Source organism: Eschrichtius robustus, chromosome 5, assembly GCF_028021215.1.
Source record: "Eschrichtius robustus isolate mEscRob2 chromosome 5, mEscRob2.pri, whole genome shotgun sequence".
Classification (NCBI taxonomy): domain Eukaryota; kingdom Metazoa; phylum Chordata; class Mammalia; order Artiodactyla; family Eschrichtiidae; genus Eschrichtius; species Eschrichtius robustus.
In genome coordinates, this window is record NC_090828.1 from 145,507,785 (window position 1) to 145,528,175 (window position 20,391).

The 20,391-nt window shown below is 40.1% G+C and overlaps 1 protein-coding gene across 1 annotated transcript in view; it reads right to left on the bottom strand.

Moving 5' to 3' along the window:
- The window catches only part of LOC137764662 (basic salivary proline-rich protein 4-like), a 55,366-nt gene extending 34,981 nt beyond the window's left edge, over nt 1-20,385 (bottom strand). Inside the window, exons 1-2 of the mRNA XM_068543700.1 lie at nt 20,019-20,385; nt 17,795-18,026 (exon numbers count right to left, since the gene is read on the bottom strand). Of these exons, the coding sequence (XP_068399801.1) occupies nt 17,795-18,026; nt 20,019-20,385 (599 nt within the window). The remainder of the gene's footprint in view (nt 1-17,794; nt 18,027-20,018) is intronic.
- Nucleotides 20,386-20,391: the final 6 nt, after the last annotated feature.

Sequence of the window (20,391 nt, forward strand, 5' to 3'; positions counted from 1 at the left end):
GTATATTAATTTTGCATCTTGCAACTTTTCTGAATTCATTGATGTGCTCTAGTTGTTTTTTGGGGTATCTTTAGGATTTTCTATGTACAGTGTTGTGTCATCTGCGGACAGTGACAGTTGTACTTCTTCCTTTCCAATTTGGTTTGCTTTATTTCTTTTTCTTGTCTGATGTGGTGTGCCTAGGACGTCCAATACTATGTTGAATAAAAGTGGCAACAGTGGGCATTCCTGTCTTGTCCCAGATCTTAGAGGAAATGCTTTCAGTTTTTCACCATTGAGTATTATGTTAACTGTTGCCTTCTCCAAATGGCCTTTATTATGTTGAGGTATGTCCCCTCTATACCCAGTTTCTGGAGAGCTTTTAATAATGAATCGTTGTTGAATTTTGTCAAAAGCTTTTTATGCATCTATTGAGACGATCATATGGTTTTTATTCTTCAATTTGTTACTGTGGTGTATCACATGGATTGATATGAAGATATCGAACCATCCTTGACTCCCTGGGATTAATCCCACTTGACCATGGTGTATGGTTCTTTTAATATATTGTTGGACTCAGTTTGCTAATATTTTTTGAGGATTTTTACATGTCTGTTCATCAGTGACATTGCCTAGTAATTTGTGTGTATGTGTGTGTGTGTGTGTGTGATATTTTTGTCTGATTTTGGCATCAGGATGATGCTGACCTCATCCTCTGCAATATTTTGGAATAGTTTAAGAAGGTTATGTGTTAACTCTTTTCTAAATGCTTGGTAGCATTCAACTCTGAAACCATCTGATCCTTGAGTTTTTTGTGGAGTTTTAAAAAAATTATTGCTGATTCTATTTCATTACTGGCAATTGCTCTGTTCATATTTTCTATTTCTTCTGGGTTCAGTCTTGGGAGATAGTACAGTTCTAGGAATTTGTCCATTTCTTCTACTTTGTTCATTTTATTGGCATATAGTCATTATTTTCTTATGATCCTTTGTATTTCTGTTGTGTTGTTTTTTTAACTTCTCTTTTTTCATTTCTGTTGTTACTGATTTGGGCCCTCTCTTTTTTTCTCGATGAGTCTGGCTAAAGGTATATCAATTTTGTGTATCTTTGCAGAGAACCAGCCCTTAGTTTCATTGATCTTTTCTATTGAATTTTTAGTTGCTATTAAAAAAAATCTACTCTGATCTTTTTTTTTTTTAAACATCTTTATTGAAGTATAATTGCTTCACAATGGTGTGTTAGTTTCTGCTTTATAACAAAGTGAATCAGCTACAGATATACACACGTTCCCATATCTCCTCCCTCCCGCATCGCCCTCCCTCCCACCCTCCCCATCCCACCCCCCCAGGCGGTCACAAAGCACCGTGCTGATCTCCCTGTGCTATGCGGCTGCTTCCCACTAGCTATCTATTTTACATTTGGTAGTGTATATATGTCCATGACACTCTCTCATCCTGTCACATCTCACCCCTCCCCCTCCCCATATCCTCTAGTCCATTCTTTAGTAGGTCTGTGTCTTTATTCCCATCTTGCCACTAGGTTCTTCATGGCCTTTTTTTTTTTTTTTCCTTAGATTCCATATATATGTGTTAGCATACTGTATTTGTTTTTCTCTTTCTGACTTACTTCACTCTGTATGACAGACTCTAACTCCATCCACCTCATTACAAATACCTCCATTTCATTTCTTTTTATGGCTGAGTAATATTCCATTGTATATATGTGCCACATCTTCTTTATCCATTCATCCGATGATGGACACTTAGGTTGCTTCCATGTCCTGGCTATAGTAAATAGAGCTGCAGTGAACATTTTGGTACATGACTCTTTTTGAATTATGGTTTTCTCAGGGTATATGCCCAGTAGTGGGATTGCTGGGTCATATGGTAGTTCTATTTGTAGTTTTTTAAGGAACCTCCATACTGTTCTCCATAGTGGCTGTATCAATTTACATTCCCACCAACAGTGCAAGAGTGTTCCCTTTTCTCCACACCCTCTCCAGCATTTATTGTTTGTAGATTTTTTGATGACGGCCATTCTGACCGGTGTGAGATGATACCTCATTGTAGTTTTGATTTGCATTTCTCTAATGATTAATGATGTTGAGCATTCTTTCATGTGTCTGTTGGCCATCTGTATATCTTCTTTGGAGAAATGTCTATTTAGGTCTTCTGCCCATTTTTGGATTGGGTTGTTTGTTTTTTTGTTATTGAGCTGCATGAGCTGCTTGTAAATCTTGGAGATTAATCCTTTGTCAGTTGCTTCATTTGCAAATATTTTCTCCCATTCTGAGGGTTGTCTTTGGTCTTGTTTATGGTTTCCTTTGCTGTGCAAAAGCTTTTAAGTTTCATTAGGTCCCATTTGTTTATTTGTGTTCTTATTTCCATTTCTCTAGGAGCTGGGTCAAAAAGAATCTTGCTGTGCTGTATGTCATAGAGTGTTCTGCCTATGTTTTCCTCTAAGAGTTTGATAGTGTCTGGCCTTACACTTAGGTCTTGAATCCATTTTGAGTTTATTTTTGTGTATGGTGTCAGGGAGTGTTCTAATTTCATACTTTTACATGTACCTGTCCAATTTTCCCAGCACCACTTATTGAAGAGGCTGTCTTTTCTCCACTGTATATGCTTGCCTCCTTTATCAAAGATAAGGTGACCATATGTGCGTGGGTTTATCTCTGGGCTTTCTATCCTGTTCCATTGATCTATATTTCTGTTTTTGTGCCAGTACCAAACTGTCTTGATTACTGTAGCTTTGTAATATAGTCTGAAGTCAGGGAGCCTGATTCCTCCAGCTCCATTTTTCGTTCTCAAGATTGCTTTTGCTATTCGGGGTCTTTTGTGTCTCCATACAAATTGTGAAATTTTTTGTTCTAGTTCTGTGAAAAATGCCAGTGGTAGTTTGATAGGGATTGCATTGAATCTGTAGATTGCTTTGGGTAGTAGAGTCATTTTCACAATGTTGATTCTTCCAATCCAAGAACATGGTATATATCTCTCCATCTATTTGTATCATCTTTAATTTCTTTCATCAGTGTCCTATAATTTTCTGCATACAGGTCTTTTGTCTCCTTAGGTAGGTTTATTCCTAGATATTTTATTCTTTTTGTTGCAATGGTAAACGGGAGTGTTCTCTTAATTTCACTTTCAGATTTTTCATCATTAGTATATAGGAATGCAAGAGATTTCTGTGCATTAATTTTGTATCCTGCTACTTTACCAAATTCATTGATTAGCTCTAGGAGTTTTCTGGTGCCAGTTTTAGGATTCTCTATGTATAGTATCATGTCATCTGCAAACAGTGATAGCTTTACTTCTTCTTTTCCGATTTGGATTCCTTTTATTTCTTTTTCTTCTCTGATTGCTGTGGCTAACACTTCCAAAACTATGTTGAATAATAGTGGTGAGAGTGGGCAACCTTGTCTTGTTCCTGATCTTAGTGGAAATGGTTTCAGTTTTTCACCATTGAGGACAATGTTGGCTGTGGGTTTGTCATATATGGCCTTTATTATGTTGAGGAAAGTTCCCTCTATGCCTACTTTCTGCAGGGCTTTTATCATAAATGGGTGTTGAATTTTGTCAAAAGCTTTCTCTGCATCTATTGAGATGATCATATGGTTTTTCTCCTTCAGTTTGTTAATATGATGTATCACGTTAATTGATTTGCGTATATTGAAGAATCCTTGCATTCCTGGAATAAACTCCACTTGATCATGGTGTATAATCCTTTTAATGTGCTGTTGGATTCTGTTTGCTAGTATTTTGTTGAGGATTTTTGCATCTATGTTCATCAGTGATATTGGCCTGTAGTTTTCTTTCTTTGTGACATCTTTGTCTGGTTTTGGTATCAGGGTGATGGTGGCCTCGTACCATGAGTTGGGGAGTGTTCCTCCCTCTGCAATATTTTGGAAGAGTTTGAGAAGGATAGGTGTTAGGTCTTCTCTAAATGTTTGATAGAATTCGCCTGTGAAGCCATCTGGTCCTGGGCTTTTGTTTGTTGGAAGGTTTTTAATCACAGTTTCAATTTCAGTGCTTGTGATTGGTCTGTTCATATTTTCTATTTCTTCCTGGTTCAGTCTCGGCAGTTTGTGCATTTCTAAGAATCTGTCCATTTCTTCCAGGTTGTCCATTTTATTGGCATAGAGTTGCTTGTAGTAATCTCTCATGATCGTTTGTATTCCTGCAGTGTCAGTGGTTACTTCTCCTTTTTCATTTCTAATTCTATTGATTTGAGTCTTCTCCCTTTTTCTCTTGATGAGTCTGGCTAATGTTTTATCAATTTTGTTTATCTTCTCAAAGAACCAGCTTTTAGTTTCATTGATTTTTGCTATTGTTTCCTTCATTTCTTTTTCATTTATTTCTGATCTGACCTTTATGATTTCTTTCCTTCTGCTAGCTTTGGGGTTTTTTTGCTCTTCTTTCTCTAATTGCTTTAGGTGCAAGGTTAGGTTGTTTATTCGAGATGTTTCCTGTTTCTTGAGGTAGGCTTGTATTGCTATAAACTTCCCTCTTAGCACTGCTTTTGCTGCGTCCCATAGGTTTTGGGTCGTCGTGTCTCCATTGTCATTTGTTTCTAGGTATTTTTTGATTTCCCCTTTGATTTCTTCAGTGATCACTTCGTTATTAAGTAGTGTATTGTGTAGCCTCCATGTGTTTGTATTTTTTACAGATCTTTTCCTGTAATTGATATCTAGTCTCATAGCGTTGTGGTCGGAAAAGATACTTGATACGATTTCAATTTTCTTATATTTACCAAGGCTTGATTTGTGACCCAAGATATGATCTATCCTGGAGAATGTTCCATGAGCATCTGAGAAAAATGTGTATTCTTTTGTTTTTGGGTGGAATGTCCTATAAATATCAATTAAGTCCATCTTGTTTAATGTATCATTTAAAGCTTGTGTTTCCTTATTTATTTTCATTTTGGATGATCTGTCCATTGGTGAAAGTGGGGTGTTAAAGTCCCCTAGTATGATTGTGTTACTGTCGATTTCCCCTTTTATGGCTGTTAGTATTTGCCTTATGTACTGAGGTGCTCCTATGTTGGGTGCATAAGTATTTACAATTGTTATATCTTCTTCTTGGATCGATCCCTTGATCATTATATAGTGTCCTTCTTTGTCTCTTGTAATAGTCTTTATTTTAAAGTCTATTTTGTCTGATATGAGAATTGCTACTCCAGCTTTCTTTTGATTTCCATTTGCATGGAATATCTTTTTCCATCCCCTCACTTTCAGTCTGTATGTGTCTCTAGGTCTGAAGTGGGTCTCTTGTAGACAGCATATATATGGGTCTTGCTTTTGTATCCATTCAGCCAGTCTGTGTCTTTTGGTGGGAGCATTTAATCCATTTACATTTAAGGTAATTATCGATATGTATGTTCCTATTCCCATTTTCTTAAATATTTTATGTTTGTTATTGTAGGTGTTTTCCTTCTCTTGTGTTTCTTGCCTAGAGAAGTTCCTTTAGCATTTGTTGTAAAGCTGGTTTGGTGGTGCTGAACTCTCTCAGCTTTTGCCTGTCTGTAAAGGTTTTAATTTCTCCATCAAATCCGAATGAGATCCTTGCTGGGTAGAGTAACCTTGGTTGTAGGTTTTTCTCCTTCATGACTTTAAGTATATCCTGCCACTCCCTTCTGGCTTGCAGAGTTTCTGCTGAAAGATCAGCTGTTAACCTTATGGGGATTCCCTTGTGTCTTATTTGTTGTTTTTCCCTTGCTGCTTTTAATATGTTTTCTTTATATTTAATTTTTGATAGTTTGATTAATATGTGTCTTGGCGTGTTTCTCCTTGTATTTATCCTATATGGGACTCTCTGTGCTTCCAGGACTTGATTAACTATTTCCTTTCCCATATTAGGGAAGTTTTCAACTATAATCTCTTCAAATATTTTCTCAGTCCCTTTCTTTTTCTCTTCTTCTTCTGGGACCCCTATAATTCGAATGTTGGTGCGTTTAATGTTGTCCCAGAGGTCTCTGAGACTGTCCTCAGTTCTTTTCATTCTTTTTTCTTTATTCTGCTCTGCAGTAGTTATTTCCACTATTTTATCTTCCAGGTCACTTATCCGTTCTTCTGCCTCAGTTATTCTGCTATTGATCCCGTCTAGAGTATTTTTAATTTCATTTATTGTGTTTTTCATTGTTGCTTGGTTCCTCTTTAGTTCTTCTACATCCTTGTTAAATGTTTCTTGCATTTTGTCTATTCTATTTCCAAGATTTTGGATCATCTTTACTATCATTATTCTGAATTCTTTTTCAGGTAGACTGCCTATTTCCTCTTCATTCATTAGGTCTGGTGTGTTTTGACCCTGCTCCTTCACCTGCTGTGTGGTTTTTTGTCTTCTCATTTTGCTTATCTTACTGTGTTTGGGGTCTCCTTTTCACAGGCTGCAGGTTCGTAGTTCCCGTTGTTTTTGGTATCTGTCCCCAGTGGCTAAGGTTGGTTCAGTGGGTTGTGTAGGCTTCCTGGTGGAGGGGACTAGTGCCTGTGTTCTGGTGGATGAGGTTGGATCTTGTCTTTCTGGTGGGCACGTCCACGTCTGGTGGTGTGTTTTGGGGTGTCTGTGGCCTTATTATGATTTTAGGCAGCCTCTCTGCTAATGGATGGGGCTGTGTTCCTGTCTTGCTAGTTGTTTGGCGTAGGGTGTCCAGCACTGTAGCTTGCTGGTCGTTGAGTGAAGCTGGGTCTTGATGTTGAGATGGAGATCTCTGAGAGATTTTCGCCGTTTGGTGTTACGTGGAGCTGGGAGGTCTCTTGTGGACCAGTGTCCTGAAGTTGGCTCTCCCACCTCAGAGGCACAGCCCTGATGCCTGGCTGGAGCACCAAGAGCCTTTTGTCCACATGGCTCAGAATAAAAGGGAGAAAAAAATAGAAAGAAAGAAAGAAAGAGGATAAAATAAAATAAAATAAAGCTATTATAATAAAAAATAAGAAAAAAATTATTAAGAATAAATGTATTCAGAAAAAATTTTTTTTTAATTTTTCAAAATAGATTTATTAATTTTTTATAGTAAAAAATAAGAAAAAAATTATTAAGAAAAAAATTTATTAAGAAAAAAAAATTTTAATTTTTTAAAATAAAAAATATGAAAAAAATTATTAAAATTTTTTTTTAATTTCTAAAAATAGAAAATAAGGAAAAAATTATTAAGAAAACATTTATTAGGAAAAAAATTTTTTTTGAGTAAAACAAACAAACAAACAAACAAAAAAACACGGACGGACCTAGCCCTAGGACTAATGGTGAAAGCAAAGCTATACAGACAAAATCTCACCCAGAAGCATACACATATACACTCACAAAAAAAGGAAAAGGGGAAAAATTAATATATTCTGCTCCCAAAGTCCACCTCTTGAATTTGGGATGATTCGTTGTCTATTCAGGTATTCAACAGATGCAGGCACATCAAGTTCTTAGTGGAGCTTTAATCCGCTGCTTCTGAGGCTGCTGGGAGAGATTTCCCTTTCTCTTCTTTGTTTGTACAGCTCCCGGGGTTCAGCTTTGGATGTGGCCCCGCCTCTGCGTGTAGGTCTCCTGAGGGCGTCTGTTCCCCGCCCAGACAGGACGGGGTTAAAGGAGCAGCTGCTTCGGGGGCTCTGGCTCACTCAGGCGGGGGGAGGGAGCGGTACGGAGGAGGCGGGGCGAGCCTGCGGCGGGAGAGGCTGGCGTGACGTTGCAGCAGCCTGAGGCGCGCCGTGCGTTCTCCCTGCAAAGTTGTCCCTGGATCACGGGACCCTGGCGGTGGCGGGCTGCACCGGCTCCCGGGAGGGGCGGTGTGGAGAGTGACCTGGGCTTGCACACAGGCTTCTTGGTGGCGGCAGCAGCAGCCTTAGCGTCTCATGCGCGTCTCTGGGGTCCGTGCTGATGGCCGCGGCTTGCGCCCGTCTCTGGAGTTCGTTTAGGCAGCGCTCTGAATCCCCTCTCCTTGCGCGCCGCGAAACAAAGAGGCAAGAAAAAGTCTCTTGCCTCTTCGGCAGCTGCAGACTTTTTCCCGGACTCCCTCCCGGCTAGCACCGAAGCCCGAGCCTCAGCTCCCGGCCCCCGCCCGCCCCGGCGGCTGAGCAGACAAGCCTCTCGGGCTGGTGAGTGCCACTCAGCACCGATCCTCCGTGCGGGAATCTCTCCGCTGTGCCCTCCGCACCCCTGTGGCTGTGCTCTCCTCCGTGGCTCCGAAGCTTCCCCCCTCTGCCACCCACAGTCTCTGCCCACGAAGGGGCTTCCTAGTGTGTGGAAACCTTTCCTCCTTCATGGCTCCCTCCCACTGGTGCAGGTCCCGTCCCTATTCTTTTGTCTCTGTTATTTCTTTTTTCTTTTGCCCTACCCAAGTAGGTGGGGATTTTCTTGCCTTTTGGGAGGTCTGACGTCTTCTGCCAGTGTTCAGTGGGTGTTCTGTAGGAGTTGTTCCACGTGTAGATGTATTTCTACTGTATCTGTGGGAAGGAAGGTGATCTCCGCGTCTTACTCTTCCGCCATCTTGCCCCTCTCCTACTCTGATCTTTATAATTCCTATGTTTCTACTAACTTTGCGTTTTGCTTTTTCTTCTTTTTCTAGTTGCTTCTGATGTAATGTTAGGTTGCTTATTTGATATTTTTCTTGTTTCCTGAGATTAAACTTGTATCACTGTTGGCTGTGTCCCATAGATTTTGGATTGTTCAGTGTTCATTTTCATTTGTCTCCAGAGATTTTTGGAATTCCTCTTTAATTTCTTCAGTGTTCCTTTCTTCTTTTATTCTCTTCCCCTGTGATGTAAGGACTATCTTTAATATTATGTTTGGATTTCTTTCTATGTTTTTTGTATGTTTGTTTGTTCTGTGTGTGTTTATCTATTATTGATTTTTGGTTTATAGTCTTTTATCTGGTCCACAAGTTGAGAGCAAAGAGCTCAGTACAGAACCCTTGATGTAATGCTGTGCAAGGCAGATGACCCTCATATCAGGTGGCTTGAGTGGTAGATGACCTGTGAAAACAAGTTTCTTGACGACTTTTTTATGGGCTGTGTGGATAGTAATTGGCTTGTAAGGCTGCTGTGGGAGGAGACGCCACACACATAAATTATAACTGAATTGCCTCTCAATGAAGAGAAAAACCAGAAGTGAACAAATAAAAATATTTGGAACATATGAAATTAAATTTCACAGTAAAAGAAATAAAAGTACTCATTTTACATATGAAGAGGCATCCAACCTCAATGATGTTCAGGGAAAAATACATTAGAATGCCACAGTAATAGTTTGTTTTTTTTTTCCTATTATATTGGAAACTTAAAGTGCCTTTGTAGTATCTCTTGTCAAAATCAGTGGAAACAAGTCCTTTGATATACTCTTGCAGGGAGTATACATGTCTAATATCCTTTTTAAGGTAGTTTGTCCCCTCTTTTACTTCTTCAGGTTCTGGGATTCAGAGGTTCTATGGGGCTGATGTTTGTGTGATGACCTTGAAATTTAGGCCTCTGGTCAGTCTCATTTAGGCGTTGATCATTTGATTTCCTGAAGTAGAAGATAACAGGTAAAAAAGTCATATAGTGATCAAATGAAGACAGTGGAATAGAAGGGCATGGAGCTCATCTCCTCCCACAAATACATAAAAAATACATTTACATGTGAAACAGTCCTCACAGAATACCTACTGAACACTAGCAGAAGATCTCAGGTGCTCAGAAGTGCAAGAATGATCTCCACGTAACCAGATATGATGAAAGGAAAAAAAAAAAAAAGGAAACCAGACAGAGCCTGTGACCCTGGGAGGAAACTGTGAAAGAGGAAAGGTTCCCTCACCCTGGGAAGCCCCTTCACTGGCAGGGAGATAAGCTGGGACAGAAAGGGAGCTTCAGAGGCTTGAAGGAGAAGACAGCAGCAAGTTTCCAGCAGGCAAAACAGAGAGAGACTGGCACAGAGGATCTGTGCTACCTTACTGCTGTTCCCAGCCCAAGAAACATGCCTGCGAGTACATGCAGGGGCTGGGTGCTGAAACTTGGGCTTCAGAGAACAGACTTGAGGAGAGAACTGTGGTTGGCTGCATGAAGACAGCCTGAAGGGGCTGGAGTGTGGTACAGCCACAACTGGGTGTGTATGCACAAGAAGCCTGGGCCTGCCATAGAAGTAAAGCACCATTGTGGAGGGGCATGAAGGGAGGTGTATGGCCACCATAGCAGCCTCTTTCTTGGTGCCACCTCTATGAGCTCTGGGAGAGTGCAAGCGCCAGCAGATTGCCCACATGTGGAGGTGGGGCTGAAATCAGAGCTGATCTCCCGGGACCATGCAACTTGGAAAGCAGGGCTGAAACCTAAGGCCAATCCCTGTGGCTGGGCAATACATGGATTTATACCACTGCACTGTCTTTGTAAACTCAGTGCCTGTGGGGCATGTGAGTAGACAGTGGGTGCTCCCATGGCTGGAATGGGTCTGGCCTTAGCAGCTGTGGGCCTTGTGTGTACATGGAGGCACATGGAGGCTGGGCCGGGCTGAGGTGTGGGCTGCTGCTTTCATTGCTCCCATGGGGGTCCATGTGTGCAACAACTGTGGTCCTGGTACCTGACTTCATTGGATCAGTACCTATGGATCTGTGTGGGTGGCTGTGTGAGCAATGCACCTGAGGGACACGAGGGCCTATGGCCTGCATTCCCACAGTTGAGGTGGGGCTGAGGGCAATGCCAACAACAGTGTATGTTGTGAGCCCACACAATGGGTGACAGGTGATGCCACAGAGCACATTCCCTGGTGGACAGCTCCAGAGGAGGAATACTCAGTGGCCCCTGTCCCAGCAGGAGAGCTTCAATCCATCCTGCCTCACGCTGCAGCTTAGAAATGAATCTGGGGGCTTGTACTCCAACAACCAAGGAGCAGACCCTGCCCCTGACAGAGCTGTGACAACCACAGAGCAAAGAGGCCCCATTCCATATCCAGTGCAGGCAGTGGTCACCACAACACCAGTCATACCCCCATCAAGGAGGTACTGGTCACACACACTGAGGAAAGATGTGGTGGGCATTCATACTAAAAACAGCCATTGTACGAAAAATATTAAATTCACACAGGCTACAGAGGGATGCTTGCACATAAAAACAGCCCTCCAAGACCAAAGTAGATAATTGTTTCTCCTAAACTCATAGATTAAGAGAAATATAAGTAAAATGAAGAATCAGAGGAAGTGCTCACAATTAAAAGATCAAGTGAATTTCTCTGAAAGAACAAACAATAAAACAGACCTATTCAGGCTGATAGACACCAAGTTCAAAAAAGAGATAATGAAAATATTGAGGGAATTAAGAAGGGCTAGTGACAGAAGTGCAGATTATTGTAAAAAGAAACTAGAAAGTGAAGAGGAAGTGAGAAAAATTAGAAAACTCATTTGTCAAGACAAAAGCTGAGCTAAAGGTAATGAATAACAGAATTAATAATGTGGAAGAATGAATAAGTGATCTGGAAGATAGAGTAATGAAAAATCACCCAATCAGAACAGCAGACAGAAAGCCAAATGAAAAAATAAATAAATAAAAGCAATATAAGAGACTTATGAGATATTATAAAGCATGTCGATCTACACATAATAGGGATCCCCAAAGGAGAAAAAAGAGAAATGGGTATCAAAAATGTATTTGAAGAAAGAATGAAAAGTTCCCAAACCTAAAGATGGAAACAGATATCCAGGTACATAAAGCACAGAGGGTCCCAAACAAGATGAACACTAACAGACCTACACCAAAACATATTATAATTAAAATGGCAAATGTTAGTAGGAAATAATAAAAATCAGAGAGTAAATAAATAAGAGATTTAAAAAATAGAAAAAATCAATAAACCAAAAGACGGTTATTTGAAAGGGTAAACAAAATTGACAAACCTCTGGCCAGGCTCACCAAGAAGAAAAGAGGGAGGAGCCAAATAAACAAAATAAGAAATAAAAGAGGAGAAACTACAACTGATACCACAGAAATAACAACAACAATCAAAAAAAAAAAAACAACATGAGAATACTGTGAACAATTATATGGCAACAAATTGGACAACCTAGAAGAAATGGGTAAGTTTCTAGAAACATACAGCCCACCAAAACTGAATCAAGAAGAAATAGATAAATTTGAACAGACCTATCACTAGAAGTGAAATAGGATCAGTAAATTAAAAAATTCCCTACAAGCAAAAAAGTCCAGGACCAGATGGCTTCACAGGCAAATTCTACCAAACATACAAAGAAGAACTTATACCAATTGTTTTCAACCTCTTCCAAAAGATTGAACAGGAAGGAATACTCCCAAAGTCATTCTGTGAAGCCACCATCACCCTGATACCAAAACCAGACAAAGATGCTACCAAAAAAAAAAAAAAAAAAAAAATTAAGGCCAGTATCTGTGATGAATATAGACGCAAAAACTATCAAAAAAATTAGCAAACCAAATCAAATAACACATAAAAAATCATATACCATGACCACATTGGATTTATCCCAGGGTCACAAAGATGATTTAACATACACAAATCATTGTGATACACCACATCAACAACAAAAAAAGACAGGATCCACATGATCATCTCAAGAGATGCAGAAAAAGCATTTCCTAATATTCAACATTCATTCATGATAAAAACCCTTCCAAAAGTGGGCATAGAGGGAACATATCCCAAAATTAAAAAAGCTATTTATGACAAACTCACAGCCAGTATAATAATGGTAAAATGCTTAAAGCCTTCCCACTAAAATTTGGAACAGGACGAGGATGCCCAGTCTCACCACTTCTCTTCAACATCGTATTGGAAGTCCCAGCCACAGCAATCAGACAAGAAAAAGAAAATTGTATCCAGATTGGAAGGGAAGAAGTAAAATTGTCATTATATGCAGATGATATGATACTATAAATAGAAAACTCTAAAGACTCCACACAAAAACTCCTAGAACTGATAAACAAATTCAGCAAGGTAGCAGGATACAAGATTAACATACAGAAATCGGTTGCTTTTGTTTACATTAGCAATGAAATATCAAAAGGGAATGTAAACAAACAATCCCTTTTAAAATCACATCATAAAATAAAATACTTAGGAATAAACCTCACCAAGTAGGTGAATGACTTATAGGCTGAGAACTACAAAACATTAATAAAGGAAATTGAAGATGATTCAAAGAAAGGGATATTCCATGCTCTTGGATTAATATTGTTAAAATGGCCATAATACCCAAAGCAACCCACAGATTTAATGTGATCCCTATAAAATTATCCATGACACTTTTTTACAGAACTGGAACAAAAAATCCTAAAATGTATACGGAACCATAAAAGACCCAGAGTTGTCAAAGCAACCTGAGGAAAAAGAGCAAAGCAGGAGCCATAAACCCTTGCAGACTTCAGACAATATTACAAAGCTATAGGAATCAAAACAGTGTGGTATTGGCACAAAAACAAACATATGGATCAATGGAATAGAATAGAGAGCCCAGAAATAAACCCATACACCTACCGCCAGTTAATCTTAGACAAAGGAGATGAGAATATACAATAGGGAAAAGACAGTCTCTTCAGCAAGTGGCGCTGGGAAAGTTGGACAATGAGATACCACTTTACACCAGTCAGAATGAACATCATTAAAAAGTATACGGATAACAAATGCAGGAGTGGGTGTGGAGAAAAAGGAACCCTTCTACACTGTTGGTGGGAATGTAAATTGGTGCAGCCACTATGGAAAACAGTATGGCAGGTTCTCAAAAAACTAAAAAGAGAGTTGCCATATGCTGCAGCAATCCCACTCCTGGGCATATATCCAGACAAAACTATAATTTGTATAATACTAACATGCACCCCTGTGTTCATAGCAGCACTATTTACAATAGCCAATACATGGAAACAACGTAAATGTCCATTGACAGATGAATAGATAAAGAAGATATAGGGTGTGTGTGTGTGTGTGTGTGTGTGTGTGTGTGTGTGTGTGTGTGTGTAGTGGAATACTACTCAGCCATAAAAAAGAATGAAATAATTCCTTTTACAGCTACATGGATGGAACTAGAGATTATCATACTAAGTGAAGTAAGTCAGAAAGACAAATACCATATGGCATCACTTATATGTGGAATCTAAAATATGACACAAATTAACTTATCTAGGAAATAGGAACAGAGTCACAGACATAGAGAGCAGACTTGTGGTTGCCAAGGGAGAGAAAGAGTGAGGGAGGGATGGATTGGGATTAGCAGGTTCAAACTATTATATATAGACTAGATAAACAACAAGGTCCTATCGTATAGCACAGGGAACTATATTAAATATCCTATAATAACCCATAATGGAAAAGGACGTGAAAATGTATATGTATGTGTAACTGAATCACTTTGCTATACAGCAGAATTTAACACAACCTTGTAAATCAACTATACTTCAATAAAATAAATTCTAAAAAAATCTATGTTTTTGACATAAAAAAGTCATAAAGTCTCAGAGACAAAAATCCTATACCTCTTTCTCCATGTGGGGATGAGACAGAACACTACTTGAGCACTAAACAACACCCCTGCAACCTTCTGTTCTTCCCTCTGTTTAATGCTAACTTTGTACATGTGCCAATACACGTGCATCTTTTATTTTCAGTCAGATATTTGTTTCTAAAAATTACCATCTTGACAAATGTATATCTAGGTCATTGGGTTTTATTTTTGTTTCTTTACAGAGATACACTGGTGAATATTTCCCTTTCACTAGTGATGCTGCTGTGAATACTTTTAGGCACATATCTTTGTTGTTATAAACAGAACGCAAGGAATGGAGTTGCTGCTGCATCTTTTTGTGCATCTTCAAGTTTACTCTATCAGACCATTTTTTCTGTCTTCCAAAATGATTAAATCCATCCTACCAGCACTAACCTGGAGGAGAGTCTCCATTTTCCCACATCTATACTCCTCTGGTTAATGTCCAAATTTTTATGAATTATATGTATATGATATGTTACTGTTGATTTTATTTACATTTATTTGATTACTAATGATGCTGTTTATAGTGGAATATATTGCCCACCACGTTTAGTTACTTCTTTGCAAATTGCTTGGTTGTAGTCATAATTCTATTATTTGTGAGTTATTTTCAATTGTTTATAAAGTTGTATTTTTAAAAAGTCTATTCTGGACCTTATTTTGTTCTGGATAATGGTTATTTACAATATATCCTTCTACTTTAAAGATTAAACTATTTCAAGACAGGATTTACTACTTTAATGTTGCGGAGTATGAATCTACTCTTTGTAGTTTGTATTTTGTATCTTTCTAAATAAATCTTCTCCTGTTCTGAAGTCATAGTGTTTATTTTAAAATTTGCATTGAATGTTTTCATATTTCATTCTTATCACTTGATCCATCTAGCATTCATTTATGTAAATAATGTAGGGATATATTAAAGTTTTATCCATCCATTATCAGAACCAACTCATATATTTCAGTGTTTATTATATATGAATGTCTGTTTAAGAGCTATGTGTTCTGTTTCATGAATCTTATTGCTATTATTATTCCATCATCACCTTCTTTTCATTACTATTTTGTTACAACAGATCACCCTATATGTTAGGGTAAGTTGTTTCTTCAAATATTTCTTTGCTCCTTTTGGCCCTGTACTTCTGTTAATTTTTCAACAATCTGGTGATTTTCCAGAAAAATCCATTGATATGTTGATTGGAACTGATGGAGTCATACATTGGTTTGGAGAGAATTATTTATCACTTTTTCTAAATATGGATTTGGGTAGGGATGGGCTGGAGGTAGCCCATCTGGCACAAATTTTAACATTTAAATTATTTTTCCCCCTTTTTGGTCACCTTCCTAGAGGATCACACAAAACATATAGATGCATGAACTGGATAGGCGATGTAGCCTAGATGGTGGTAGGAAAACGTGGGGAGGGAACAGCTAAATCCCATGCACAGTTCTCTACTGATGGGCATTCACGTTTTTTTCCCCACTTTTGACATAAATATTGCTTCAGTGTCATTTAACATACCTTTTGCATATTTAACCAAGCATATCTGATGGATAAATTCCTAGAAGTGGAATTTTGTCTTCAAAATGTTGATGTGGCCAGACTGGCCTCCAAAAGGTTGCATCAGTTTCCACAGTCTGTCAGTGTTAGTGCCTGTTTCCCTACATCATCACAAACACTGGGCCTTATCAGACTTACTAACCTTTACCAGCCTGCTAGATGCAACATGTTATTTTCATCTCTTTCATTATGACTGAAGTAGTGTGTCTGTCTTTTCAAATATTATTAGCCATTTGTGTAGTTTTTGGTTAATTGTTCTCTCCATTTCTCCATTCTTACATAGAAATGATTATTTACCTTCTCTATATTGTTTGATTGGTTGCTTTATTTTTTTAAACATTTTATTATGGATAAATTTAAGCATACACAAAAAAATATACAGGCACATGAAAAGATACTCAACATTGCTAATTATTAGAGAAATGCACATCAAAACTACAATGAGGCATCACCTCACACTGGTCAAAATGGCCACCATCAAAATGTCTACAAATAGTAAATGCTGGAGAGGGTGTGGAGAAAAGGGGACCCTCCTACACTGTTGGTGGGAATATAAACTGGTGCAGCCACTGTGGAGAACAGTATGGAGGTTCCTCAAAAAAAAAACTAAAAATAGAGTTACCATATTATCCAGCAGTCCCATTCCTGGGCATATCCGGCAAAGACGAAAGCTCTAATTTGAAAAGATACGTGCACCCCAGTGTCATAACAGCACTGTTTACAGTAGCCAAGATGTGGAAGCAACTTAAATGTCTATTGACAGATGAATGGATAAAGAAGATGTGGTACATATATACAATGGATTATTACTAAGACATAAAAAGTAATGAAATAATGCCATTTGTAGCAACATGGATGGATCTAGAGATTATCATACTAAGTGAAGTAAATCAGACAGAGAAATATATGATATCAGTTATATAAGGAATCTAAAACTGGTACAAATGAACTTATTTACAAAACAGAAATAGATTCATAGACACAGAAAAGAAATTTATGGTTGCCAAAGGGGAAAGGGATGGGCGAGGGATAAATTAGGATTGGGATTAACAGATACACACTACTAAATATAAACAACAAGGACCTACTCTATAGCACAGGGATCTATGCAATATCTTGTAATCTATAATGGAAAAGAATCTGAAAAAGTATATATATAATATAACCAAATCACTTTGCTGTGCACCTGAAACTAACACACCATTGTAAATCAACTATACTTCAATTAAAAAACATTTTAAAAAATATTTATTTATTTATTTGGCTGTGCTGGGTCTTAGTTGCAGCACGTGGATCTTTGTTGCAGCATGTGGGATCTTTAGTTGCGGCATGTGGGATCAAGTTCCCTGACCAGGGATCGAGCCTGGGCTCCCTGCATTGGGAGTGCAGAGTCTTAACCACTGGACCACCAAGGAAGTCCTAAAAAGATTTTTTTAAGTCAAGAACAAAGTATAATTACCCCATGAACTCATCTTTCAGTTGTAACAATTAGCAGCTCTTGGCCAATCTTGTTTCCTCGTTATCCTCACCCACTCCCTACAAACCCAAGGTCATGTAGATTTTCTTCTATGTTTTTCTATAATTCTGATAGTTTTGCATTTTGAATGTGTGTTAATAAATTTGAATGAATTTGGTGTAAGTTTTAAAGTTTGTGTCTGCAGTCATTTCATTTCATCTGGTTTCCAGTTAATTCTTCCTTAACGATTTTGGAGAAATCATGGGATACTTGGCTCTATTTCAGTTTGAACTTCTGCAGTTTAATGGATTCAGCAGAAGTGCTCTCAGGGGGCGGGGCCTCTGCTGAACTGTGAGGGCGGCTTGGCCGGCACATGCCCATTGGCTGGCAGGGAACGCGAGCCCGCCTCCCCGACCCGCCGCGGACCTGGCCCTGCCCGGGCAGCTGAGAAGAGCTGGGTCTCCTCAGGAGCCCCTGGAGCCCTGGCTTCTGGAACACGCGGGGCCGAGGCCATGCTGACGGCCCCAGCTCCGGGAGGACAGGCGTCGAGCCACAGTAATGGAAGCCTGGTCTCCTCAGGACCTGCCGGGAGGTGACGCCGCTGAGGGAAAAGGTGAGGAAAAGTGGGGAGAAGTTCCTGTGCGTGGCTGACCGCTGCGGGTGTCTGTCTTTAGTGGACCCAGGAGAGGAAGGGCTTGATGTGGAAAACTGGCCTTTTAGCCAGTTTTTGTGTGTGGTGTAGACAGAGTGCAGCGTTCTTTGGCGTGTGGCGTCCGGTTTTCCCAGCACCGTTCACTGAGGGGACTGTCCTTTCCCTGGTGTATGTTCTTGGCTCCTTTCTTGTGAATCAGCTGATCACACACCTGTAGGTTTATTTCTCGGCTCTCTGCTCTGTTCCTCTGGCGTGTGAGTGTATTTTTGTGCCAATTCCACACTTTTTTGGTGACTGTAGCTTCGTAACGTAGTGTGAAGTCAGGGAGCGAGATGCCTCCAGCCTGTTTTCCTTTCTCAGAATCCCTTTGGCTATTCAGGGGCCTTTGTGTTTCCACACAAATGTTAGGAATGTTTGTTCTGTTTCTGTGAAAAATGCCGTTGGAGTTTTGACCAGGCTTGCTTTGCATTCGAACATTGCTTTGGGTAGAATGGACATTTTAAGAATATTCTTTGCAAACATGAGCACTGGTTATCTTTCCATTTATTTGTGTTTGTTCAGTTTCTTTCATCAGTGTCTTACAGTTTTCAGGTGTGCTTTCACTTTCTCAGTTAAATTTATTCCTAGGTATTTTTTGGATGCAATTGTAAATGTGATTGTTAATTTCTCTTTCTGATGGCACATTATTAGTGTGTAGAAAGACAACTGAGTTTTGTGTATTGATTTTGTACCCTTTGTATTTTGTACCCTGTGTATTGATTTCAGCTTTACTGAATTCAATTGTTAGTTCTAACAGGGTTTTGGTGGTTTGATGTGGAAAACTGGAATTCAGATATCCCACTGTTTCTACTACGTCCAGGTCATCCACAGCACCCAAGGCATAGTGGCTCCTAATATAATCTTCCCATGGTGCCTGTTAATAACGCGTGGACCCTACAAGAATGATGAGCGTCACCACTTTAGGTGAACTGGATCTGGTTAAGGCTTGGCCTCTATTATGAAGTTGGATGTCTTCTCTGCTTTTTTTGGGCATGGTTTTGACATGGTTCTTTTGAAAAGTAATTTACTTCCCAGTAATTTCAAGTGTATAAAAAAACTGTAAGTAGCAGTACAAAACACACAACCTCACATAAACTACTCCAGTGTGTTTTATGCAGTACTGGGGTCCTCTCCCAGGGAACCAGAACATAAAGACCCAAAGACGAAATTTTATGGTTCCACCTTATAATCCTATCCACGGGCCCACTTCAACATTCACCATCTCCGCAACTCTATGGAAATGTCTTTTCCCATTCTGATCCAGTGTTCTTTTTCTGAAACCATTACTGAGACTTTCCCTCATTTTCAAAACCTTTATGGATTTAAAACACACGAGCTAAGTATGATCTGGGTGACCTTTTCTGCATGACCTCTTTGACTTAGAATGTTTTCAGTGTTCCATGTTCTAACGCGTATCATCAGTGCTTCATTCATTTTTTTCATTGTGATTAAAAGTAACATTTACCATTTAAACCATTTTGAGTATACAGTTCTGTGGCATTGACTACATTCACGTTGTTGTACAAATATTCTCACCATCCATCTCCTGGACCGATTCATTTTCCCCATGGGAAACTCTGTATCAGTGTCTCTACATTTTTGCCAAAATTTGTTATTTTTAATTCTCTTGATTATAGGCCTTCTAGTGTTTGTGGAGGGGTCTGGCGTTGTGGTATTAATGTGCATTTCCATCGTGACTAACGATGTTTAACATCTCTTCAGGTGTTTGTTGACCATTTGTATGTCTTATCTGGAGAAGGGTCTTTTCAAGTCCTTTTTCCATTTAAAAAACTGGGTTGTTTGCGGGGGCCTGCAGCTCCGCCGCCCGAGCCGGGTCCCGGCAAGCGCTCGTCCTGGCGGCCTTGGCCTCGCTTGAGTCCAGCCTGGAGCGGTCTCCGCGCCGCAGGGGCCCGCGCGCAGGGGCATCGCTAGCGGCCTCGCACGGGCGCCGCTTCCTGCCTCGCGCTCGCAGGAGAGGGGACGCCCGGCCCCAGGCGCCCGTGCCCGGAGTGCCGAGACCGTGCTGTGCCGCGCGGACGCGGCGCCGGCGGGGCGGGTCTCGCTCGGCATTGGCTGCGGCTCACCTGAGCGCGCCTTCCGGAAGTGGGCGTCCCGGCCAGAGCGCACCTGGCGCGGGGCGTCCTGGGGGTCCTCGCCGTCGGTCCCCGGCGAGCCGGCGCGGGTCCAGGGAGCCAGCGCGCGGCGGCCGGGAACGACCCCTCCCGTGGGTCCCTGGCACCCCAGCGGCATCCGAGC